Source organism: Aquarana catesbeiana, linkage group LG01 (assembly GCF_042186555.1).
Source record: "Aquarana catesbeiana isolate 2022-GZ linkage group LG01, ASM4218655v1, whole genome shotgun sequence".
Classification (NCBI taxonomy): domain Eukaryota; kingdom Metazoa; phylum Chordata; class Amphibia; order Anura; family Ranidae; genus Aquarana; species Aquarana catesbeiana.
Genome location: NC_133324.1, coordinates 766,680,956 through 766,707,462, shown reverse-complemented (window position 1 = coordinate 766,707,462; position 26,507 = coordinate 766,680,956). Strand labels below are relative to the sequence as shown.

The 26,507-nt window shown below is 43.4% G+C and overlaps 1 protein-coding gene across 2 annotated transcripts in view; it reads left to right on the top strand.

Moving 5' to 3' along the window:
* LOC141113204 (probable ATP-dependent RNA helicase DDX60) overlaps positions 1–26,507 on the top strand; it is a 477,260-nt gene that overhangs the window by 28,445 nt on the left and 422,308 nt on the right. For both annotated transcript variants that reach the window (XM_073606185.1, XM_073606175.1), the window contains exons 3-5: positions 12,596–12,665; positions 17,048–17,237; positions 21,709–22,038. In XM_073606185.1, the coding sequence (XP_073462286.1) occupies positions 12,596–12,665; positions 17,048–17,237; positions 21,709–22,038 (590 nt within the window). The remainder of the gene's footprint in view (positions 1–12,595; positions 12,666–17,047; positions 17,238–21,708; positions 22,039–26,507) is intronic.

The following is a 26,507-nucleotide window of genomic DNA, read 5'->3' as shown; positions in this document are numbered from 1 at the left end:
TTATTTGTATCTCGTGTAAAACTATTCCCATAAGATGTTTGACCGGACACTGTGTGTGGTCTCGTCTGGTGTATGGAGGCAGGTGTTAAAATAATATTTGATAAAGCAAGATTCGGCCTAAGAATTCCACCATCCTCTCCCCCTGCTTGGAATGAAAGGTCCACTTCAGATTCTGATACCTCAGATGGCCACAGCCAGCTTATCTCCATCTCCTCTTCTTCTTCTTCAGTAGCAGAAGGCTCAGTCTGGTCACTGGTCTGTGCACAACAGTGGAGGTGGATGGCAGCCCCTCTTGTGCGGTAATCCTGACTGCTTCCATGAGAGGCAGGAGGTAATTATGGTGCCAAGTCTTTAACGGTCCAGTGCTTCCTTCTGGCCGAATTTCATATACTGGAAGTTGTGGAAGTTTCTTGCACACAATATATGGTTGTGATTTCCAGCGATCAGCCAGTTTGTGCTTGCCTGGGATTCCCAAATTCCTTAACAGAATTCGGTCACCAGATTGTAAATCTTGAACCCGTACTTTGAGATCAAAGTTCTTTGTGTTTCTGTACCCTCTACGGTCTGATGTAACTTGAGCTTTAACGTAAGCAATTTTCAAACTCTTCCTCAACCTATCCACATATCCTCTGTGAGAAGTCACTGAGGTATGATCCAGACTGGTTCCAAAAGCCAAGTCCATTGGTAGTCTAGCTTTTCTTCCAAACAGGGGAATATCCTGTTGCATCACACTTTGTACTATTATATGCATGTACTAGTGCAGTGATGTGCCTGCTCCAATGTGTTTTTTTTTCAGATGTCAGGGTTCCCAACATGTTTAATAGAGTCTGGTTAAATCTCTCCGGCTGAGGGTCGCCTTTGTGGATGGTATGGGGTGGTTCTAGATTTCCTAATACCTAACAGATCCAACAGCTTTTGAATCAGAGTACTTTCGAAGTCTCTCCCTTGATCTGAATGAATTCTTTGTGGTAGACCATAATGGACAAAGAACTTTTCACTAGAACTTCCGCCACTGTAGAGGCCTGTTGGTCTTTAGTAGGAAATGCTTGAGCATAACGAGTAAAGTGATCAGTAACTATTAGAATGTTCCCCTTTCCACTTAAGTTGGATTCCACACACAGGAAATCTATACAGACCAGCTCCATTGGCCCTTAGCTCTCCAAATGACCCATTGGGGCAGCTCTCTGAGGTAAGGTCTTCCTCTGTAAACATCGGAGGCATGAGTGACAATAGCCCTCTACTTCGGTCTTCATACATGGCCAGTAGAACCTGTCCTTCACCAGCTGGAAAGTGCTTTCTGCTCCCAAATGGCCATGATGGTCACGCAGAGCAATCAGTACCTTCCCTCGGTGCTTCTCCGGTAAGAACAGTTGCCACTTTTCTTCACTGAGGGGCCCCTTCGGTAGACCACCCCTTGATCCCACTCTTTGTGTAAGACGCCAGCTTCCTTTTTAGTGCTTTTGAGAATTAAGTCAGGGTGTTTACTCTCCAAAGCCTTCAGCGCCAGGCTACAAAGTGGGTCTTGTTGTTGGTCCAACCGAAGATCCCTCCTGGACAGCTTTGGTAGACCTTCCTCTGCAATTTGAGTGACATCACAATAACACTTAGGCACTCCGGCAGCGGACGCTCCAATTTCTTCTGCTCTAGCTCCACCTTTACTCTGCTGTTGTGCTCCATCACAAAGGGCTCTCACTCCTTCTGGGGTGAGCTGGGTCCATTCTTCTGTTTGAGCCTGAGAGCAGTGAGGTTGTCTTGATAATGCATCTGCATCTCTATTTCCAATTCCTGGTCTATATTTCAAGCTGAATGTAAAAGCTGAGAGTGCAGCCAACCACCTATGGCCAGTGGCATCCAACTTTGCTGTGGTAAGCAAGTAAGTAAGTGGGTTATTGTCTGTCTTAACCACGAACTCTGCACCATACAGGTAATCCTTGAGTTTATCTACCACAGCCCATTTTAAAGCCAGGAATTCCAGTTTGTGAGTGGGATAGTTCCGGTCAGCAGGGACCAGACTTCTGCTCACATAGGCGATGGGCCTTTGTTGTCCGTCATGTTCCTGATGAAGCACTCCGCCCAGCCCATCTTGGCTGGCATCTACATGCAATTCGTAGGATTTAGTAGGGTCTGCATAAGCTAGAACCGGAGCAGTGGTAAGGCTCCATTTCAGCTGTCTGAAAGCCTCTTCACACTGTGGAGTCCATTCTTCTTGGATGGACTCCTTCTTCTTTCTGGGGCCTTCCTTTGGCTTCCACAAGCCTTCTGAGTCTGAGCCAGTTCCTTCTTGATTCTTCAACAGCTCGGTGAGTGGGTGGGCTATCTTAGCAAACCCTTCCACAAACCGCCTGTAATAAGAACAGAACCCTAGAAAGGATCTAAGTTCAGTCACATTGGTCGGTCTAGGCCAAGAGGTAACAGCCTCCAATTTCTGCGGGTCTGTTACCACTCCTTCAATGGATACGATGTGGCCCAAGTAATTCACTGAGGGTTGGTAAAAGTGACACTTCTCCAGGGAGAGCTTCAGGCCTTCGTCATGTAATCTCTTCAAGACCTTCTCCAGGCGCTCTTCATGCTCCTCCAGTGTTCTGCCAAACACTATGACATCGTCTAAATAGACCAACACCTCGATCAGGTTCATGTCACCCACTGTCTTCTCCATTAATCTCTGGAAGGTTGCTGGGGCTCCAGACAGACCTTGAGGCATTTGATTAAACTTGAAGAATCCTACAGGGGTAATAAAAGCGGTCTTCTCTCTATCTTCAGGGCACATGGGGATCTGATAGTACCCACTCTTAAGATCTAGCACACTGAACCACCTTGCTCCTGTTAGACTCTGTAGGGCATCCTCTATCCAAGGTGTGGTGTACTGATCTGGGATGGTCTTCCGAATTAGTGTCCGGTTGTCGATGCGTAGTCGCAAAGAGCCATTTTTTTTTTTTTTACAACTACTGTCGGAGAGGCATATGGACTCCGGTACTCTCGGATAATCCCCGTCCTTTTTAGCTCAGCCAGCTGCTCCCGTAGATCTTCCAGATCTCCCAACGGGGTCCGCCTTACCCTCTCACGGAAGGGTTTCTCTTCTTCTAATCTGATTTTGTGTTCGGCACTCTTGGCAAGCCCCACATCGAACTCACTTCTTGAGAAAGCAGTCCTCCATCTCAGAAGCTGGTTCTTCTCTCTCTCAATCCAGGCAGGGGTAAGAGGTGTGTTCTTTGGGTAGAACCCTTCCAGGGGAATCTCTCCATCCTGTTCTCCCATGATGCCACACGGTGAGACTGGGGTTGCTTGACTGACCTGCCCCAGCAGCACTCTGGCAGGTACCTTTACAGGCAAAGCAGTTGTGTTGTGAACACTGACTGAGATACGTCCTTTACTTCTCTTCAGCGCCTTGGTTGACAACACTTCAGGAATAACTTCCAAGCCCTTGTCTTCTTTCTGCCTGTCCGTCTCAAGAATGATGAAAGGACCGGGCTGTTTCCAACTCAGCTTGATAGAGGCCTTTAGGCAGACTACCTCACCCGGTTGCACCAGCTTTTCCCTCTTGTCCAGGCGCCAGACCTTTCCCACCTCTTCTGGTGGGGCCTCCTGTTCATGCACAAGATCCTTGTACACCTGTGTTAGCATGGGGTGCACTCCCTTGGCTGGAGTGTTCTTCTCCTGTACAAGTGGAGTTAGAAGTCTTCGTACCGAGTCAGTGTTGGTGCCAATAATAAGGGAACCTCTATCAGCCCCAGCTGGGCAAGGACACACCACTGCCAAGGTGTCGAAGGTTTCGGCCTTTCCTGCCACAATTGGATGAAAGGTAAGCTTGATGGGTATGTATCCATCATAGGGGAAATTCTGTGTCCCTAACCCCCATATTTCCAGCTCTTCCAGCTTCTTTAAGGGGAGATGTTTGAGATATTTCTCATAAAAGTCTTTGTATAGCAGAGTTACTTGAGCTCCAGTGTCCAACAGAGCTTTCGTGCATATTCCTTCTATCTGAATCGGGACAATCGGAGAAGGTCCCACTAACTTGGGAGGAAATCCATTTACTTTGGTACGTTTACCCCACTGAGTGGCTTGTACCTTCATGCCTTGCTTACGTGAAGTTTCTTTCCTCTGTTTTGACTTAGCTGTGGCCGATTTAGCCTGATGAGTACAATTGGGTTTGGAGTTGACTGCGGTGACAGGGCGCCCAGTTGACTCCTTCACTGAGGCCCTCGGAAATTTTCCCGACGGCTTTTGTGGTTTTGCTTCAGGTTCTGTTGAACTTGGACATACTCGACGGTAGTGTTCCACTCCTCCATAAAGCAGATCTTCTTCTTCATTGGTTTCACAGTCTGATTAATGTTAGTACTTGTCGGAGTCTTAAGGGTCAAAACTTCATTCTCACGTGGCATAACCAGTTTAGCAGCCAGTAAGGTCATCATCTCCAACATTTCTTTCTGCATTTGGAGCAGTTTCTCCAGACCAGACTCACATGTCGACAGATGTTGAGTAGATGAAAGCCAAGATGTCTGATCTGCGCTCACCATCAGGACACTGGGTTCCTTAATGCCTTGTAACACATCTAACTACTGTCCTTTTGTCCTGGTTATACTGGGAGTCTTTCATTGTTTCTTGTCTTTTTCTACCTCCATTTTGGCTGCCTCATTTATCTCCTCAATGAGAACCTTATCTGGTGTAGATAGATCTTCTAGGTGCTGCCTCAACCGAAGTTTGATATAGTCGCTCCTCAGCCCTGTAGTCACAGACCTCAGGAACTTCTTCTGGACCAGTTCAACTCCAAAGTGTTCCTCGGAGCCTTCTCCCATCGAGACAGACAACAGATGGTCCTTCAGCTCAATGGCTCTGAATAAAAAGTTCTGAGGAGTCTCCTGACTACTCTGTGTCATATTTATCAGTTGATGAAACAGTTCAGCAGCATCTTCCTCTTTATAATAACTCTTCAGAATTCTCCTGAGTTGAGTTAAAGTCAATCCATTCTTCATCTCCAGCATGCCCTTAATGCTTAGGCCTAGACTAATGGCGTTGATCACAGCCTCTACAATCTCAGACTCCAAGTATCCCCTCCGTAAGCCCAGTTCAATTTGGTGCAAGAGTTTTTGGTAAGAGAGCTTATCCTTCTGTCCCCTCTCTCCTATCTGACCATCAATCTTGAAATTTTTCCTGATAGTCACCTCTGGCAGGTGGTTATGGGGGCGCCTTTTCATTACTAACACCAGTTTAGATATCACTTGACTGTCACCCAGGTCTCTACATGTGACAGTTAGTCCCTTAATGTGTTCTGCAATCATGTTGGAAGTCTCCTGAAACCTCACTTGTATTTCCTTGTATTGCTGTTTCAATTTAGTTAACTGTTGCTCTGACTCTGAATTCCTCTCAGAAACTCCAACTGTTTTAATAGCTGCCCTTTTCTTTGTAGGAGGGGACCCTCTGCCACTTTCCCTTGGGATAGACTGGAGACTGAATTCTTGCTGAGTGAGCTCTGTCTCCCCCTGCTTGGCGGGATGTGTCAAACAGAATTCTGTTCTATCAGACAGTCTCACACTGGTGCCTTGAAAATTATCAGGAATCCCTTTCCTCCATTCCAGTAAGGCATAAGTGCGGGAGGTCCCATGGTCTGGCCTCACAGCTATCACCCAGGCCTTCCTCTCTGGGGATAGTACCTGCACCACTTCTTTCATCTGTTTCTCCTCCCATCCTTCTCCAGGGAGTTCAATTGCCACGCTCGCTTCTGAGCGTGCGCCTTCAGCTTCGCACCACTGGACCACAGTAACGGGGTCCATTCTGATGTCAAAAGGGTGGGTTTGTCTTCAAAGTAACAGGATCCCGGACGAGCCCCCACGTGTAGCACTGACCCCTGAAGGATCTGCTGTATTTTAATTGGGCCTGTACTCTGCTTAATTACCCCTTTGATTTCTCTCAATCCCCCTGACACAGCTGTGGAGTAATATAATGTGCGGTAAAAACCTTAAAGACAATTTCACAATATACAATGTAATATACCTTTTTGTCTTTTACCTTTGGTCTCCAGTCTTCACTTGGCTGATAATGTAAACAAAAACAACACTCCCACAGAATCACTTAAACAAGAACTTTGTTTACTGTATTTATGATTTAAAGTAGAACACTACAATAGTTGTACTGTCAGACCAACGTAGCGTGACAGTCAACAGATTTAAGCTTACAAAGATATTATACAGATGCAGAGTGTTTGAATTAACTTGCCAGTAATGTACTAAGGAAAATAGGATAAATGACAGAGTGAACTGATTTCACTCTGAGCACTGTCCCATCCTTTGCACGCTTTACAACTACAAGGCAATCAAATGCTGATTTGATAAAATATAATACAATATTTAGGGAGCTCCCATTACTTGGTATCACAGTAACTTCAATATGGCAATGAAACACAAAGCCTTGTGTTTTATTAAACAGTCCTTCTTTTTTTCTTTCTTCTGCTAGCTATGAATAACATGAATTTGTAATCCAATAGTTAATGACTCCTGATCAAAGCAAGCTGAATGTTGAATCAGAGTTATGGTACAGCAGCATTGCAACTATCTCTGATGCCAATGACACAGTACCAGATCCTCAGTGAGATACAGGCCCGAGGCCTATTTTTAGCTCAGTCTAATCCTTTGACTTTGCTTGTGGGACTATGGATCCCAGCAACTCTGTATTGTACAGGTGAATGTGTAAAAGCGCACCAAGGAAACTTTTGGGCAACAGCCCTCTCACCCAACCAGGTCAGTGTTGTCATAAAGTTCCATTCCGGTGTATAGGGTCCGGTTCCCGGCTGGCCGGCACTGTTGCGCTGCTCCGCACAACGAGACGTTCCAGAACTCCCAGATGGCTCTGACAGGCTCCTCTGGCTCCTTCCCAGTCTTGCCCTGCCATCAGCCCAGCTCACCGGTATGTCACAGTGTTGCTGCTCGGATCGCTTCTTCCATGGAGGTAGGCCGCGCTGCTCTGGAGACCTCACACAGATCCTCCCAGGCTGGCCATGCGTGTCCAAGAGACCTAAAATGGCCGTGCCGAGCCCTTTTATAGTCTTCCCACAATGCAGTTCTGTTCCCCTGATGTTCATGGGAGTCAATGGGCATTATGGGTAGATCAAGTTAACATCCAATGTAAACAAACAAAACACTTCCATGCCAAAATCTTGAACAATGAAAAATAAAAATGCAGTCCTTTTATATTTTGGCCGCTAGATGGCGCCAGATGCTAAGCTATAACATAACATTAATTATATATCAAAAATGTGTAAAAGGAGAATATTGAAAAATCACAGGAAGTGGAAGAAGCACCATCCACATCAAAGCAGCCAGTCTTTCGGTTTCTTTCAAAATCCTACAGAAGACCCAGGCAGAGCATCTCCCCAAACAGGCAACATAGAGCAGCAGATCAGTCTGACTAATCCATTTTGCTATGGCCTTCTCCCTGGTTTTAGTGCCATGTTGTTCCTTAGAGTCAATTTTGTATTTTTTTTTAAGCACTTAAAAGAGCAGTGCAAATAGTTTGTTGTGGTGGTGCACTGGCTTGACTTGGCCCATCATTTGAGGTTTTATGTATCTGTGGGGTTGAATTAGGGGTAACAAATCAAGTTATTCTGATTTTACTTTTTCTCTCACCCCACACAGTCAGCTCCAAGTTGTCTCTCTATAATATGCTACATGTCTGGCACCTTCCCAGGGCTGGCCTTAGGCTTTTAGGCACCCCATGCCATGCAAAAATTATTGACAGTGCCCCTCCCATTGACCCCATCACTCTATATATATTTTGGTGAGATACTTCTATTTTGGGAAAGTAGCAGCTGATAGATATTAAGAAATCACTCCCATAAAGATTCAGTGACTAAGTGCACAACATGACAGACAAACAAACAGCTATTACCTTGTTGCAGTCAGATTGCATAACTTTTGTTATTCTGAAGTTCAGAATAATAAAAGGTATGCAATCTGAGTGCAACAAAGTTTGTTAAAAAAAACATCTCAGCAATGTACATATAATCTCTCCTCCATGTTATCTTATCAGTACATGTACACAGGGTCATTTATAGTTGTTTCTAGGCAGTTGAGTTTAGAAGCATTTTTTGGAACGCAAAAAAATGCGTTCAAAACAAATGTTCAGAGGCATTTGAAACGCCAAATGCCTGTAACAGCTTGTAAATGAGTCTAAGCCCAGTAACTCGCATTTAGCTGCATTTCGTTTACAGGCGTTTTTTCATTTTTGGCTATTTGAAAAAAATTTTTTTAAAACCCTTTTAAACGCAAACACAGCAAAACACAGCATGTAAACGCGGCAAAACACATTTTAAACGTCGGTTACTATCTGTCAAGTTAAATTATTCAGGAGAGGTTGTAAAAACGTCCCGTATACATGAAGCCTAATGCTGCACAGTGCTCTGGACAGTGGTCCGAGGAGGCCTGTAATGCTGCACAGTGCTCTGGACGATGGTCTGAGGAGGCCTGTAATGCTGCACAGTGCTCTGGACGGTGGTCTCAGGTCTTAAGGAAGGCCTGCTGTAATGCACAGTGCTCTGGATGCCGGTGGTCACTGATTAGAGACAGCCTAATGCTGCACAGTGCTGGATGGAGGTCTGACTGAGATGGCCTGTAATGCATGCATAGTGCTCCGGATGCTGGTGGTCAGAGGAGGCCTGTAACGCTGCACAGTGCTGAATGGTGGTCTTAGGAAGGTCTGAGGGATGGCCTGTAATGCACAGTGCCCTGGATGCTGGTTGTCCGAGGAGGCCTGTAATGCACGCACAGTGCTCACTGCTCTGGACGGATGGTGGTCTGAGGGGAGGCCTCAGGCCTGTAATTGTAATGTACTACACACTCACAGCACATGCTCTCTGCTCTGGACGGTGGTTGTCGTCGTGACTCGTGAGTCGGGACTTGGAAGTGGGACTCTCCTCGGGAGGACTCGGGAGGTCTGTAATGCACAGTTTTGCTCTGGACGGTCGTCTGAGGACTTGGAGGCCTGTAATGCTGGCTGCACAGTCGCTTACTTGCTGGGAGCAGAAGCAGGCGGAGCTCTGTGGAAATTGGAAGTTATTTTCCTGATGGTAAATGTCCCTGCCTTACGTTTTCATTTTGTTTTCGTTCGTTAGCAAAAATGCAATTGATTGTGGTGTACTTTTCGTTTTAGTTTTGACAAACTTTTTTGTTGACGAAATTAACATTGCTTAAGAGCTGGGAGAGGAGAAACAGCAGCATACTAAGCTTCCCAGTAAATGGCTGTGCGAGGGGGTGGGGGCGTGTATGGACACTGATCATTGGAAGGGAGCAGGCTTAGTTCCCAGCATAGCTAGTATTGACCATGGTGTACTCTCCTGCTTAGTGTGGTCAGTTTTTAATAGAAAAGCAGCAAGACTGGTAGGAACACCAGGGATTTTACACAAATTAAGCAATACAAAGAGAACAGGATACTTTTGCATACAAATACATGGTACAGGAGTCACATATCAGGAATATGAAATGTTGAGTTTACATATTCTTTATTTGAACAAGCTGAAGCTGAAAGTGATACTAAAGTGGTTTTGCACAGAGCAGCCCAGATCCTCCTCTTCTCGAGTCCCTCTTCTGTGCTCCTGGCGGTCCCTCCCTCCTGTTGAGTGCCCCCACAGCAAGTGGCTTGCTAAAGGGGGCATACGAGCTGAGCCGCAGCTCCATGTGTCCATTCAGACACAGAGTCGCGGCCCCGCCCCAACCCCTTTCCCTTCTCATTGGCTCACTGACTTTGATTGACAGCAGCGGGATCCAATGGCCAAGGAGGGAGAGTCTCAGGCAGCTGAGTCTCTCGTGCAACATCACTGGATCGAGATGGGGCTCAGCTAAGTATTAGGGGGGCTGCTGCACACAGAAGGCTTTTCATCTTAATGCATAGAAAGCATTACGATGAAAAACCTTCTGCCTTTACAACCACTTGAAGTTAGAAGCTGATTGGCTACCATGCACTTCTGCACCAGATTTTGCATGCTCCAATTTTAGTAAATCAACACCAATGCATTGTGTGAAGACAGTCAACTCCTCTAGTAAATCAGTCTGGACATCCTCAAAGCTTTGCCAGTCGCTTATGTGTATTATTAAGTCTATTATGTGTCTATCACTTCCTGGGGAGCCAGTACCTTTAGAAATAAAGAACGTAGGATACACACACACTTATGTATAAAGGAGTAAAAAGCTGCTTAAAGGCATTATAACCTTTCTTCCTGCATCTTGGGTTTTTCACCTCCATAAGATGTACATTGATCATAATCCAGGAACAGAAGGGGGGAAGAGATCACCGCTCCAGGTGGATGTATGGAAAAGAGGACACTCCTCAGGATTGGAACGCCAGGTGCAGGCTAAGCATTTAGCAAATGAGGCTATCATTAAGCACTGTTAAGTGTGAAATGCGTCAGCTCGTTTGTCCCAATTTCTGCTGTGGCTTTTATTTTTTTATAATAAAGGCTATATTCCGGAGTGCGGCTATCCAGAACCACTTCTTACCTCATGTACATTTATCATGTCGTTTCATGGAGTCAGTCTTCACATTCTAGTGTCAGAAGTTTCTGTTTAGGTATCTGGCATGGTGCTGCACAGGTTAATGTAGTCTGAGAACCAACACTTTCTGTGGAAAAAAACTACATATTCTACAATCCCTGGGTCTCTCAGTCTAGTGCTCTTCAGTTGAGAGAAAAAGTGTTACTAAACCCACAACAGTAAAATCTGTATGTATATGCAGCATACCATGCTTGTTATACTCACTGTGGAACTTAAGGGGTAATCCTCTGCATTGTGTAAAAAGGCTGTTTTATCCTGTATGCACAGATCCTTCCCTTCTTGCATTGTCTATCTTGGGAATGCCAGCTAACACACAGGCAGTAGCCAACCTGCACATGCTCAGTTGTGTCTTTTATGCTGGAGAGAACATTTACTTGTTCTCAGAGATAGCCAGGTCACATGATATTGGCATCACACATGTGGGCGTGTATACAGGCTGCAGTGGAAATCTCCTACGTGAACTCTCAGCACTGGAGAAACTGTGCAGTTTATCACTGACCGTGGTATACAGATCAGCCAAAAAGGTATATGAGCTATGATGAGATGAGCTATTTTCATATTACTTGGTTTAGTAACACTTTAACAGTACAGGCTTACCCCACTTTTAAGTATGCAATGGACTTTATTTACTAAAGTTGGAAAGTGAAAAATCAGGCTCACTTCTGAATAGACAGACACACACGTGATAAAAAAAACCCCCTGTTTTTAACGCATACTGTTAGACAGGTCAATTTGGTTGTCTGCGAGCTGGTGGTAAGTAGGCTTTGGTTTTTTCCTGGGCATTCCCCAGACATTGTCGTTACCTGTTCTAGGATTCTAATGCTGCTTACTGCGATAGCCAGCTATAGATGAGGGTGGTGGCAAGCTTTTGTTATCACGTGTGTTTGTATTGGTCCAGCAACGCACCAACACCTTTGCAGCCATTGTGCTATTGTTGGGTGTTTGGTGTGCTCCTGTACCTTTAAGGAGGGGTGGGCTCTCCTTCAGTCCACCTGCTCTCATCTATCCATCAGAATGCATGTGCCTCCACTGTGGGGACACTCATATATTAGTGTTAGGACCACAAATACCAGGGTGCCGTGACGTGGCTCTGTGGCCCACGCACGCGTTTGCAAATGCGTGCGGACTAAACCCCTGTTTTTAACGCATACTGTTAGACAGGTCAATTTGGTTGTCTGCGATCTGATGGTAAGTAGGCTTTGGTTTTTTCCTGGGCATTCCCCAGACTTTGTTGTCACTTCTGAATAGAAGCCAATGAGCTTCCAGGTTTTATTACCAAAGCTTAATTGAACAAGGTGAGGTTAGAAGCTCATTGGTTTCTATGCAGAAGTGAGCCTGATTTTGCACTTTCCAACTTTAGTAAATAAACCCCATTGTGTACTTAAAAGTGGGGTATGTCTGTATATGTATCTGACACAGACACAAGCAGGCAGAGCAATTAACAGAATGTTATGCAGTGTTTTATAACATTACCACTCCCACATTTGTGATGCAACACAGAGGAAATGTTGGGGCATGGGCTGTGACCCAGAACCAGAAGTTGACTGTCCCATTAGCAAATAGGGACAAGCTAGGTGAATGAATACATGGGCATAGGGAAATTGATCAGCTACAACATGTGTGCATTACAAGGTAAGGCACAAAAAACAACAGAGGGAATAAAAATTTAAATCAATTTATGACGAGCAAGTTTTATAATTCAATACAAAAATTCCTGGCACTGCATCTAAGTGGTTATCACAGAAAATGTTATTATAAATGGTTTTTAATATTTGGAAAAAAACAGAGGTTTCTGTTTCATACATTTACAAATACACACAAAGCCACACTGCTGCACCAAGACATTTTACATTGGAGCTTTACAATGTAAACCATCCTTCTTAAAAGCACACAAATGTGATTCTTTAGATGGATTGAGAAGGACTGGACTTTTTGCATGTTCTGTATAATAAATATTTGTATTGATTTATTTATTCTCTGCTCACAATTTTGTCTGCTTCTAAATGGTTGACTTTTTGTTTCTTTGTACTATTTCTAAAAAAATGATATTATTCACATAGGAATGAAGAAACGTATTTGCTTTTCTGATGTAATATTCCGCATTCTCTCACAACAACTATCAAGATCAAAGTAAGTATATCTTGGCTTAGCAAACCAATTAGGGATGAGGTTCAATTTCACCACTACCATGGGTTTCAGGTGAATCCTGTGCAAAATGTGTGGTCCCGGTGAAAATATAAATGTTTTTGAACCATAATGCACTGCATGGCCTTTGAACTAATGCCAGCAGGCTTAAAAGGGCCAATAAGACGACTTTGGTTAAGCCAAACCCCTCCCTATTAAAGGATATATGAGGCTTTTATTTTGATTGAACTGCTTTTTTTGCGAGGCTTTAAAAACATATTTCACATCAAGACATTGATTAAAAAATGGGCATTTGTCACAATTCACAATTCAAAGACAGAGTTGAATATTTTGCAAAGTTATGTCAACCATGGGTATAACACTTTTTTCACCCTCCTTTTGATGACTCCCTACTCCTTTCTTGATATATTTAAGTGGCTCTTATTGACTCAAATTTGACCTGTCTGTAAAGTCTACATTGCAATTGAAGTTGCCATTCTGTAACTGTATTATATGCTCTAAGTTCACATTGTATATTTCATGTTAATATGTTGTGAGCCATGTACTATGGTGTATTTGACTCAATAGAAAACAATAAACAATAAAAAAAATGGGCTTTTATGAATTTTTTGCATTGTAAACAACAAAGCATTGTAACTGTGATCAGTGGATTGTGAGTATTATGCACAGGCTTCTGCAGACCATTTCTTCAGCCACATGTCCTTACTGATACTCACATGTTTTTCACAGGCTTCATCCAGGTTTTGGGTGTTCAGCCATATTGATTGACCGGCGGGGGACGATGTGAATCCTGTGTATGCTCACAGGATCAATTTTTCCTGGCACACAGGCACTATGCGTTATCAAGGGAGACCCCTTAATAATGTCCTATTGGCCAAAACACGTCGGGTGGAGATTCTAATGCCGATGTCATGCCGCTGTGTGATCCCAGGTCAGCAGTGGCTTTGCATGTGAGTTTCCTGGATTTATTGCTCTGTTTTTATGCCATTTTATCCATACAGTGAATAAACTCACTACACTATGAGATATTCCTTTAGGCTCTTGGTCAGCTTTATTTATCCCTAGCTAGAATATACTAGGAGGTACCACTGGGAGCGAGTTGCCACACTGATCCCTGTTGGATTTAATTAATACCCAGGCATATATGCTGCTGTAATGGTAACCACCTATTCTGATGAGTTCTGAAGTCACTTGATGTTGGTGATTGGTCACTTGAGCACCATTTTATTTAGTTTATACTTAGGCGTACATGCTTCTGGTAGCCTTTTGTTCTGGTGAGTTTTGAATTCACTTGATGTTGGTGATTGGTCACTTGAACACTGTCTGAGAAATACACCTGTTATCATTGGTGTTGCTGTAACAAGTCCTTTTTATTTTTATTTACACCAAACACACCGTGAGACTTTATTATTTGTCACCTTTGCACTTTCTATTAGTCTATTTTGCATTTTTGTACCAGTTATTTCATATGTCATTATATGGTGTACATTGCACGTTTATTTGTTTGTTTTATACATTGGCGCTGCTCTACTTTTTAATATTTATGATTTGAGGTCAGCTATACTACCTTGTGTGCTAGCAGCCTCGTTGTCACTTTTAGATTTTTATTTTACAGCGCAGATTTTGTCACATTTATAGCTATGAAGAAGATTAGCAATAAGTGCCTATACTGTTTAACATCCAGTAATGCATTGTCTCACCCTCCTCTGCCCATGCCCAGTTGCTCTCTATTCTCAACACTGTGCCTAATATCATAATCACTAGAAGCCAATCTGCTGACAGAACAAAGATTTACTGCTGAGGGGGAGGAAGCAAGAGGAATAACACAGGCTGTGCCGAGAGAACATAGATTATGGAGAAAGAAAAATAAAGCAGAGAAGGTGACAGGACAAACTCTGTTGCCGGAGAGACACAAAAGAGTTGAACTTACAAAGACAGTGTTTGGGCGGGGCCTACTTGCCCTGCACGCAGGGTACCTTTTGCGTGGAACGCACTCATCAATGCCCAGGACCAGGTGGAGACTGCGGTCATGTGAAAAAACTTACATTAAGGCAGTTCCCCAACTTAAAGATGAACCTTCACTGTGTGCAGTAAAATAACATACAGAGTTCCTCTGAAAAGTGCTGTTCCATGTCACTACACACTGTATCTTATGTATGATGCATTAGGAGGGACGTGCTGAGCCTGTGCCCACTCCACCAGTCAAGTGTACCCCTGTTACCTCACCCCAAGTAACAGAATGGGGTCCTGCTGTGCAACTAGCGTGGACCTCATGTGTGCACTCATTAACTCCCTCACTTCCTGTACATCGTGACCAGGCCAAAGATCTCCATAACGTGGTTTTGGATCCAATTGCTATTGGATACCGACCTCTAGGGAGGGAGCCAGACAACAACCACCCTTGCTATCGGAGGAAATGTCCCCTTACCAGGGACAATGCCTAATGACTGGTTGCTTTGTGTCTCAAAATTGTACTTGGTTATTCTTAGCAACTGCACTCCTCTTCTCATCTTGCCAAGTTAACCCTTTGTAGTGCTGTTACTTCATGCCCCGTAGTGCGCTACAGACCCTGGTACTTTAGATACTCCAGAATCAACATGCACATCTTTGAATAACTTCAGACCAGGCTCATAACGGTTAACGTACTTTACCAAAGAAGTGTAGCAGAACAGTTCAGTATGAGCAATGTCTTTCCCCTAACTCTAACTATAGTAGTGTGGCTGCCCAGGCATACCTCTGTGAGGCGAGAGCCCATTCTGGCATTGTCCATGGTTTGGCTGTCTCCGAAAGTCCCAGTGTCTTCAATCTCGCTTCCAAGAACCGACAGCTAAGACAGTTTGACCATGCAGGGAATCCCAAAGAAGAGAGCCCAGGACCTCAGCCTTCCCCTTTTTTATATCATAGGTGGGCCAGCAAAGACCAAAAAGCCCAGGAACAGAAATTCCACAAGTACACCCAATTCCGTCTGCCTGAACAAGCCTCTAACTCAGTTGAGCCAAACACAGTTTAACCTGCTTTCAAGTGTCTTATCTCATCTCCCTGATTTTTTCTGCTTCCCTTCTCTTCATCAGCAGCTGTGACCATGAGCACTGTCAACTACTGCAGCCTTCCCCTCTAGCTGAGCTAAGACATACAATAAAGGCTGGAAATTTTAATGGTAGAAAGTGACATAAAGCCTTTAAAACCAAGGAGAGCGGGAGAGTTCTCAGTAAGGAAGTGACTGCTCTGGGCTTCAACAAAATGGCGGCATCAAGCAAGAATAAACAGGATAAATGCTGGAAGCAATTACACATACTAATTTTGGTAGCATAACTATTAATGTGAACTGCATGTTCCTTGCTAAAGAACATCATTTTTTATGAAACTGTTATGGGTAAAGTTCCACTTTAAGTAGGACCACTTCTATACTAAATGTGAAGTTTAAAACTCCCTATGCTTCTTAATTCAAAGCTTTCATTCTAATCACAAATATTGGCTTTGAGTCTGCATGCAGGATTACTGTGTGTGTTTAGAATTACACTAGCAGCAGATGGGTGTTACCAATTCTGTTTCTAAACAGTGCACAAGAAAAAAAAAAAATTGGGTCACCTTATCCACCCTAGGTATCACAAAACTTGTTTCTGTGAGTATGCACACATGTGGCTTATTAAAAAACGCATTACATGATAGGACTCTATCTGATCATTTACTAAAGATGCACAAACTGGTCACTTACCAAAATGAATGTTCGCTTTTCAAATTGCATGTTCATTGAGCTTGATAAATAAGGTAAATACTATCATGTACAAGGCAAAATCCAGTATTTTCTAATTTCCCTTTCCAATGGTCAGGTATTCAAGCTTTACCTTATGTCAGTAAAGTATAGACCCCAATATAGACAGCAGGACACAAAATAGGGAAACTTACATTTAGTAAAATACAGTTTGGTTTGACAGAATACACTTTTCCATAAGTTTTCTCTTTTTTTAAGGCTGATGTCAGATGGGTGATTCTGCCACTAGAGACAAATCACCAATTGGAGGATCGCTAAAGAGACTGCCTGCCAGTCCGTATAGAATCGCTACCTCTGTAGCCAGACGCAGTGAGATACCTTTGGCCAAGATGCTGCTGAATCTCAAACACTAGCAATGGGAGTGACACCTCACTGCTTCAGCTACAGAAGGAGCGATTCTTTAGGAACAGACAGGCAGCTTCTTACTAATCCTGCCGCAGGAAAAATGTCAAAATCGCTAGCGGCATAGTCACCCTTCTGACATCAGCCTATTGCATATGTGAATGTATACAAATTTCTGAGATGTATTCTATAATGCTCAATGATTTGCTACAATGTTTTATAACAAATTCTCCTTTTTTTTTTTTTTCTATAGATTTGTGAGTTTACTCAATGACTATGTGGAGTCTGAGTTCTTTGTCATTCATGGAGACTCCTTGATAATCACGTGTGCTGCAAATAGTTCCTTGTTACCAGGAGAGAGCTTACACTTTTTTTTCTTGGTGGAAAAGTTTCTGTTCAATTTAACAAGCAGGCACGCCAGATATGTCATTGTGTTTTTTCAGGTATGTACATTACATAGTTACATAGTAGGTGAGGTCAAAAAAAGACACAAGTCCATCAAGTGCAACCTATGTGTGTGATTATATGTCAGTATTACATTGTATATCCCTATATGTTGCGGTCGTTTAGGTGCTTATCTAATAGTTTTTTGAAACTATCGATGCTCCCCACTGAGACCACCTCCTGTGGAAGGGAATTCCACATCCTTGCCGCTCTTACAGTAAAGAACCCTCTACGTAGTTTAAGGTTAAACCTCTTTTCTTTTAATTTTATTGAATGGCCACGTGTCTTGTTAAACTCCCTTCCGCGAAAAAGTTTTATCCCTATTGTGGGGTCACCAATATGGTATTTGTAAATTGAAATCATATCCCCTCTCAAGCGTTTCTTCTCCAGATAGAATAAGTTCAGTGCTCGCAACCTTTCTTCATAATTAATATCCTCCAGACCCTTTTTTAGCTTTGTTGCCCTTCTTTGTACTTGCTCCATTTCCAGTACATCCTTCCTGAGGACTGGTGCCCAGAACTGGACAGCATACTCTAGGTGCGGCCAGACCAGAGTCTTGTAGAGTGGGAGAATTATCATTTTATCTCTGGAATTAATCCCTTTTTTAATGCATGCCAATATTCTGTTTGCTTTGTTAGCAGCAGCTTGGCATTGCATGCCATTGCTGAGCCTATCATCTACTAGGACCCCCAGGTCCTTTTCCCCAGGTCCTGTGACATCTGTTTTTGGATCACAGTCTGAATAGAGAAGTAGTCAATTTTGTGTCATTGTAGTATGTAGCTTAAAGTAGAGCTATAGGCAAAACTTTTCTTTACATTTTGGATAGAGCAAGTGAGGGTAATAACCCCTGTCAGATTTTTTTCGCCATCTGTATCCCAATGTGGAAATTTCCCTTCACTTCCTGTCCCATAGCCAAATAGGAGATGAGAGAAAATCCTGCAAATTAAGGGAATTCCTTGGGGACCCCCATGTCACCGAAACTAGTATCCCCATTGGAAGATTTCCCCTCTATTACTTTTCTGGGAACAACCCAAAATCTGGGGTTTTCGTTTACTTTCACTTTCAATGATAATGGTAAACAGGACAAATAGAGAGGGTTGCCCGCCGGCTGTCATATGACGGCCGTTCTGGGAGGGCGTCAAATGACGCCCTCGCCTTTCCGGCCCACCAGGGGGCGCGCGTGCGCCTCCAGGGGCAGTCGCGCGTGCCCGCCGTGTCACTGTGCACCTGATGCGCGTGCCCGAAGGCAACGATGTTCCGCCGGGCACCCGCGATTGCCCGGTAAAACGGCAGGACCGTGGATCTGTGTGTGTAAACACACAGATCCACGTCCCGTCAGAGGAGAGGAGACCGATGTGTGTTCTCAGAGCAACACCGATCGGTCCCCTCCCCCTTCAGTTAGAAACACTCCCTAGGAACATAATTAACCCCTCGATCACCCCCTAGTGTTAACCCCTTCCCTGCCAGTCACATTTATACAGTAATCAGTGCATTTTTATAGCACAGATCGCTGTATAAATGTGAATGGTCCCAAAATAGTGTCAAAAGTGTCCGAAGTGTCTGCCACAATATCGCAGTCATGATAAAAATCGCCTATTTTGTAGACGCTATAACTTTTGCGCAAACCAATCAATATACGCTTATTGCGATTTTATTTTACCAAAAATATGTAGAAGAATACGTATCGGCCTAAACTGAGGAAAAAATGTGTTTTAAAGAAAAAAAAAAATGTTATATTTATTATAGCAAAAAGTAAAAGAAAGTGTTTTTTTCAAACTTGTCACTCTTCTTTTGTTTATAGCGCAAAAAATAAAAACCACAGAGGTGATCAAATACCATTAAAGAAAGCTCTATTTGTGGGGAAAAAATTATAAAAATGTCATTTGAGTACAGTGTTGCATGACCGCGCGATTGTCATTCAAAGTGTGACAGCGCTGAAAGCTGAAAAATGGCTTGGGCAGGAAGGGGGTGAAAGTGCACTGTATTGAGATGGTTAATGAGGGCACAGACAGCAATAAAAACGGACAGGTGTTCTAATCCCTCTCCACTCTATCCAAAACTAAAGTCTTCAGTTATACTTTAAGTTTGGGTAAAAATATTACATTTTTTCATATTGCTCTTACATGTTTTTGTTACTAGATTAAATAACAAAGTATGTTGATGTAGCGGTACCCTCGTAGGGGCTGCTGAAAGTTGTGATCCTCCTGTCACCCTGCCCAGCCCAGCATTCACTTCCCAATCACCTTGGAGATAATGAATAGTCCATATGTTTGTTTTTGGATTTGAACTTTGATAGGGGCGGGAATATATGGGATGCCCAGTAGAATTTTAGAACAGTCAATTTGGGACAGAACTATGCACACTCTTTGTACATGACACTTCTCCAGACTCCCCCTGTACAACACTTGCTTGCAGACTATCACTCTCTCTCTCTCCTGCACAACACTGCACTTCCAGGTACAGCTAGCACATGGTTAGGCCCAACGCTGACTCAGTCAGGCCAGAGAAATTGCCATTTGCAGGCAGGGACCGCGGGTCCCATTTTAATGTAGCAGAAATAGAATAGGAAGTCTTTAGTGCTAGCTGACCTATGGCGGACTACTACTCCCAGCAATCCCTCTTCAGGCCCTGCCAGCCCTCCTGGTTGCTGCCACCCGACTTCACTGCCCGTGACATTGCAATCCTCACTGGCTCCACACCAGGTTGGATTTGATTCAGATCAAGTCGATTTAAATCATGATTTAAATCGCTAGTAAAAAGGCTTGATTTAAATCAACTCGATTTAAATCATAATTTTTATAGAGCAACTGCCATTTTCTGTCCCAAAGCAGATTCTCCTCTGACCCGCTGTTGAATCACCGACAGTTCACTTTAATGGGATGGCTGGTGATGAAGCAGTGACACAACAAGGTGAGGGACGTGGCGGCAGCAGGTGAGTGGATGTCCGCTAACAGGCGCTGCCATGATGGACCTGAAATGACAGGTGCTCTTTAAATGTAAGGACTTATTCTTGCTGGTAGTAGAATATTTAATATTTGCAAACAAAATGAAGGTTTCTTATTTAGAATAAAAAAGCTGTCAGGTTAGTAAAACAGCGATATCAGAACCGATTCAGTCATACAGTTTGTAGTATATGAAGGAATATTCCTGAACTTTGGTTTATCTCATGGTTACAGTGAAATTGTGTGAATGCATCAATGCAGTGCATGCTATCTCAGCTTGCAGAGCTTGGATTCATTGAATGAGTTTACCAAAAATGTAAATATTGCAGAATATACAGCCTCATGCTACATAACTAAGCTCCATTTCATGCTGAATAAACTAAATTATTAATGTATCTTAAATAGAAAACTATCTTTTGATAGATTTTACTCCAAAAGCATTTTATTAAAATAAATTTAATAAAAATCAAAAAAATCGATTTAAATAAAAAAAATCAGATTTTTTTTCTTAAAAAATCATTGATTTATATCCACCCTGCTCCACACCCAGCACTGACTGTTTCCTTTCAGTCCTCTCTGGCATGCCTCTCCAGTACTCCCGACTGCCCATGTCACTCACCAACCCTCCTGGCTGCACACACACCGGTGGTTCCCTCCTGAAGACTTGCCCGGCAGTACTAGCTCCTGCTGTCCTCTCTGACTCCTCTCTCTTAGGAATGGAGACACTCTACAATATCATTAAAATCAATCAACCTATTAACATGTATGTAAATGGTACTACATTAAAAATTGTTTTTCAATCAAACCAATCTCAAGGACAATTGTCCCACTCTCACTGAAATTAATCATGTGAGAAGTAAAAAAAAAAAAACTGGAGAGTGCAAAATCTAGTGTAGCTCTACATAGAAACCAATCAGCTTTCAGTTTTTTTTGTCAAAGCTTAATTGAACAAGCTGAAGTTAGAAGCTGATTGGCTACCATGCACAGCTGCTTCAAATTTTGGACACTCCAGTTTTAGTAAATCAACCCTCTTGCATCTTCCCCCAACCTCTCATCATATAAAGAAAAACACACACTCACCTGTCCCAAGATCCAGCGATGTGGTCACCAAAACCATCGCTTCTCTCCCTCTCCTCTCCTTGGCGTCAGCATTTTAACTGTGGGCACCCGGTTGTGACAGCCTGCTGAATGGCCTGGCAGTCTTCTGGGACCTGTGACATGTCCCAGAAGACTGAAGGTAGGGAAGGGGAGAGGGGTTCTTAAAACAGAACTTCCCTTTTTGGGTGGAGCTCCACTTTAAGGGGCTCTGGACAATCCATCATATATACCTGTGCTCAGCAGTAGTAAGGGAGTGAAAAAAATAATTATTCTGTAATATGTTATCTAATACAAACATAAACCACTTTGTTAGGACATCATATACATGACCACTCCTAGTGGGACTGAATAGGCCAATATACTGTACACATTTTAATGGCGGCTGTGTTTACACTGCTCTCAAGCTCATACTGCTGTATTTTATCCCCAGGATTTCGAACACTCATCCCCCCTTTTGAGATGCCTGCGCATACAACTCAAACTACACCTTCAGAAAAATACAAATATTGCTGTTCACACATTTTCAAGCTTTCTGTGTGAAGAATGGAAAACATTTCTCAAAAAACAGGCTCCATACTTCTTCATGGTTTCTGACGAAGGAATGGACAAACGTCAAACACTGTATTTAAATATGTTAATACTTCACGCTCTTGGAAATCAGATTGACATTGCGCTCACTGATGCACAGGATTCGGATCACCTCAGAGTGTATGGATACTACATCAAATCGACTATTATAATTAAGCAATTCATACAAAAGGTAAGTGAAGTCATTTTTAATGTATTAGAAACTATTATGTTTCAAAAGAAGAAACAATAACAGCAACCCATCAGTCACATTTAATCAGCTACCATTTATCACAGCTAGGCTTATTTAAAGAATATCTAAATCCAAAACTTTTTGAGGGGAAAGAGCAGGAAAGGGTTGGTTTATTTACCATGTATATACCTTTGGGGATAGCTCTGTTCACTTTTTATTCTATAGATACAACAGAAAGTAAAAAAGAATCACTCACGATTGAGGGAAATCCCTCCGCGGACAGTTGCCAACTTTCCAAAACTGTTCTTTTTTTTTTTACTGACAAAACATACAAAATGTACTAACAAAGCATATTTTGTGCTAACAACCTGAAGTTTGACAGAAGCTCCTATTAAAAGCTTAAATTAGGGTAGTATCGGTATCAGTGCCAATACTAAGCATTTGCATGAATATCGATACTCGTGCAAATGCAACGATACTAGAAACCAATACCTTCAGGCTCGGTTCTGAGGGGGAATCCTGAAATGTAAACAAAAAGAATGCCAGCAATTATTGGTTGTTAAGAAGTGGGCCCGCTGCATCCTTAACAACCAATGACATTTCAGCTGTCCCCTCCCCGCCCCCTTCTCCCCTCTGGCCAGCTGTCACCTCTGCTAGGTGCCATCCGCACCTCCTCCTCCCCTCCGGCCAGCTGTCATCTCTGGTGGGTGCCATCCCCGCCACCTCCTCCCCTCCCGCCGGCTGTCATCTCTGGCAGGTGCCAACCCTGCCTCCTCCTCCCCTCCAGCCAGCTGTCATCTTTGGAAGGTGCCAACCCCGCCTCCTTCTCTCCTCCGGCCAGCTGTCATCTCTTGCGGGTGCCATCCCCACTGCCTCCTCCCCTCAGGCTGGCATTCATCTCTGGCGGGTGCCATCATGCCTCCTCCTCCCCTCTGATTGAATTCTAATTGTGATCCATTCAATCCTGCCCAGCAACAGCATAGCTAGCTTTCAGAACAGGCTGTGTATGAAGGGGTTTCCTTCTTGAATAAAGCTGTGATCTGTAAGTTGGGGCTTAGGAGGTTTGGAATCCTTCTGTAGGTGTGACTGGGTGGGATTGAATGCTAATTACAGACTTTCCAAGTCTTCCCGCGAGGTGCGGGAATCTCCCGCATTTGGGCTGTGGCTCCTGGACACCCATGAGTGTCATGTGACATCCTAGATGCAGGGCCCATCCTGGGCGGCAGTGGGTTCACAGCCGGGGATGATCGGTGCGACGGGAGGGACAGCTGTGAGCACGGACGTGATGTTCGGTCACGGACTCCTCTCCATCGACATTTTGCCTTCCCCTGAGAGCTTTCTGCGGGAGTAGATATACAAGAAAGCCGCAGGGCGCAAGATCATTCCCCCCTGTGTAATACAGTTGAACAGCTCTGTGCCGGTGGGCGATATTCAAGGGAACTGGGGAGTGGTGAGATTTGCTGTAACTATCTTCCCCGGCTGGGGATATGCTATCATCTCACCTGTTGTACCGCCTCACCTTCATACCCCACTGCACACGAACCATAGCCATTGCAGGACTGTTTTCCATTTTGGCAGCCTTGTATGGTGGTTAAGTGCAGGGACCGGGACTTCTCCCCACTGTCCTAGCCATGAACAGCATTATTACACCCAGTGCAATTTTCATTAACACGGATGCTCTATTCTCATGTGTTTACCTCTATCCCAGGACTATGGCAATTGAACTTAGTACTTATCCTGGGATCGTGCTAGGCTTGTTCCACACATGCATACCATTCATTGCAAAGCTGTCTAAGTTGACGTGTGTTCTATCACATTGACCCCCTCCCCATGAGCCCCTCCCCATGAGCCAGTGCTCGTTTTGGTCTGTGAACACCCCCATTCATCCCAGGATCCTTGGTCATTAGTTGTATTGCAGCCTTGTATGTATGTGGATGAAGATTTGTCTGTGGTAGTTACCAGTGTTTTATGACAACGTTGTCATTTTTTATTTTGATTATATGGTGGAGGTGTATTTTTTGGACCAAATAGATACTGTGAATTTCAATAAAGCTTTTATATTTTTCTAGTTACAACCAGCAGTTCCTTGTTGATGATTTCTTGTGGATCTTGTCCTCTTTATACTTATGCTGTTGGTAATCTAGAGGAACACACTCTATTATATCCCTTAATTTTTTAAGAGTGACGGTTTATTTTGATACCAGGTTTGAGGCATATACTGGCCCCTTTGGATCCATTTATAGAGGTGTAGTTAACTACAGTAATTACGTTTTCTTTATAGTGTGCATTCTGCACTATGTAAGTCATCCCAGACTCTATTAAACCACAGCCCTTTAAGCCATGCCCAATATGTAGCAAAATTGAGGAATTTACATCATTTGCAGAGTCTGAAAGACTACAAAGGGCAGTGTTTTGCCGCGTACACACGACTGGTTTAGCCGTCGGAATAAACTCCGAAGGTTTCTCTGACGGAACTCTGACGGAATTCCATTCAAGCGGTCCTGCCTACACACGGTCAATCCAAAGTCCGACCAAAGTCCGACTGTCCAGAACGCGGTAACGTACAGCACGTACGATGGGACTAGAAAAAGGTAGTTCAATAGCCAGTAACCAACAGCTTCCGTCTCGTACTTGCTTCAGAGCAAGCGTCGTTTTTGGTCCGTCGGAACAGCATACAGACGAGCGGTTTTCCCAATAGGAATTGGTTCTGTCGGACATATTTAGAGCATGTTCTATTTCTAGGTCCGTCAGAATTTTTGAAAAAAGAAGTCCGATGAGGCATACACACGATCGGAATATACGATGAAAAGCTTCCGTTTTACTTTTTCTGTCGGACATTCCGCTCGTGTGTACAGGGCATAACAGACTCTAGCTGCTGCATGAAGTGGCTGTAGAAGGAACAGAGTCTTCCTTAACTACTGTACTATTTCTGTGAGACAAACATAAACCTAAAGGACCATTTTAATAACAAAACAAAATATAGACAGGGCTGACACTTTTGGTTTTGTTTGCTAAATGAGTTGAGAATCTTCTCACAAAAAATTGTGATTATAAATTCATTATACAAAGGTGCAGTGAAAAAACTAATACTGCACCGTATGTATTAAACATCAAAGTATGATCTGCTAGACAGTAGAGCTGCACAATTCTGGCCAAAATGAAAAAAACTATTTTTTTGCTTAGAATAAAAAGATTATGATTCTCTCACGATTCTCACAACGTAAAATCTTTCACATTATACAAAAAAAAATGGGCTAACTTTACTGGTTCAGTTTTCAGTGTGAAAGGGGTCTTACACACAAGTCTATTCCATTGACAAATTGTTACAATGTTTATACTTAAGTTCAACTGCTAAAGAATGTTGTGATTATTGGCAGACTGCCCAGTTTTTCTCTTCCTTTCTTTTGACAGCTGTGGCTTCACCAGAGCAGAGAGAATTCTTTGCATAGCAAGAATCGCGAAACACTTTTTTCAAGATCGCAACGGGGAAAAAATTGCGATAACAATTCTTGGCGATTAATCGTGCAGCTCTACTAGACAGATTCATAGATTGTAATCTCTGTCCACAAGTACATATGATTGTGAAGCAGGGACGTTGATGCAAGGATTCCATAATGAGAACTCCCTCTTGGGGTTACCAGGAACCTTTTCCCCAAAATAATTTTTTCCCTTTCCTGGGTACCTGGCTAGCCATGAATTATACCAGCTACCCTTTCCATGCAATTAGGGTTATAGGGACTGTTTCTGGGACCCCTTGCAATACTTGAGCGATGTGTTATATGCAGGGGGTGAATTCCAGCACATGTGGTGTTAAGAAACTTTTTCTGTTACAGGTTTCCTGGCCACTTGCTGTAAGGTGACCAAATTTTTAAAATGAAATCCGGGGACATTTTTTATTTATTTTTTGGCAAATGGTGAACTATTTTATAAGCATATTTTCTTCAAATTATATATGCAGTGTATGTGGTATGTGTTTATGGAATGATTGTGTGATATATACGTTATTTTGTTATTTCTTCCATGAGATAAAAAAAAAGATACTTCTTAGAATTTTTTGGGATATGACTACCAAATGTTAAGCAGATAAGATAGAGAAAAAATGTTATAAAGTATTAGAGGGGAGCAGAGTGTATGGTGGTGAGTGGTATGTGTAGGAAAGGAGTTCGGAGTGTATGGTGGTGGTTATTATGTACATGAGAGGGGTGCGGAGGGTATGGCGGTGGGTGGTATGTGCAGGAGAGGAGTGCAAAGTGTATGTTGGTGGGTGGTATGTGCAAGAGAGGTGTGCGGAGTGTATGGTGGTGGGTGGCACGTGCAGGGGGGGTGAGGACTGGATGGATGGATGGTGTATGGGGGGGGGTGTGAGGACTGGATGGATGGTGTATGGGGGGTGAGGACTGGATGGATAGATGGCATATGGGGGGGTGACGACTGGATGGATGGTGGATTGGGGGGGGGTGAGGACTGGA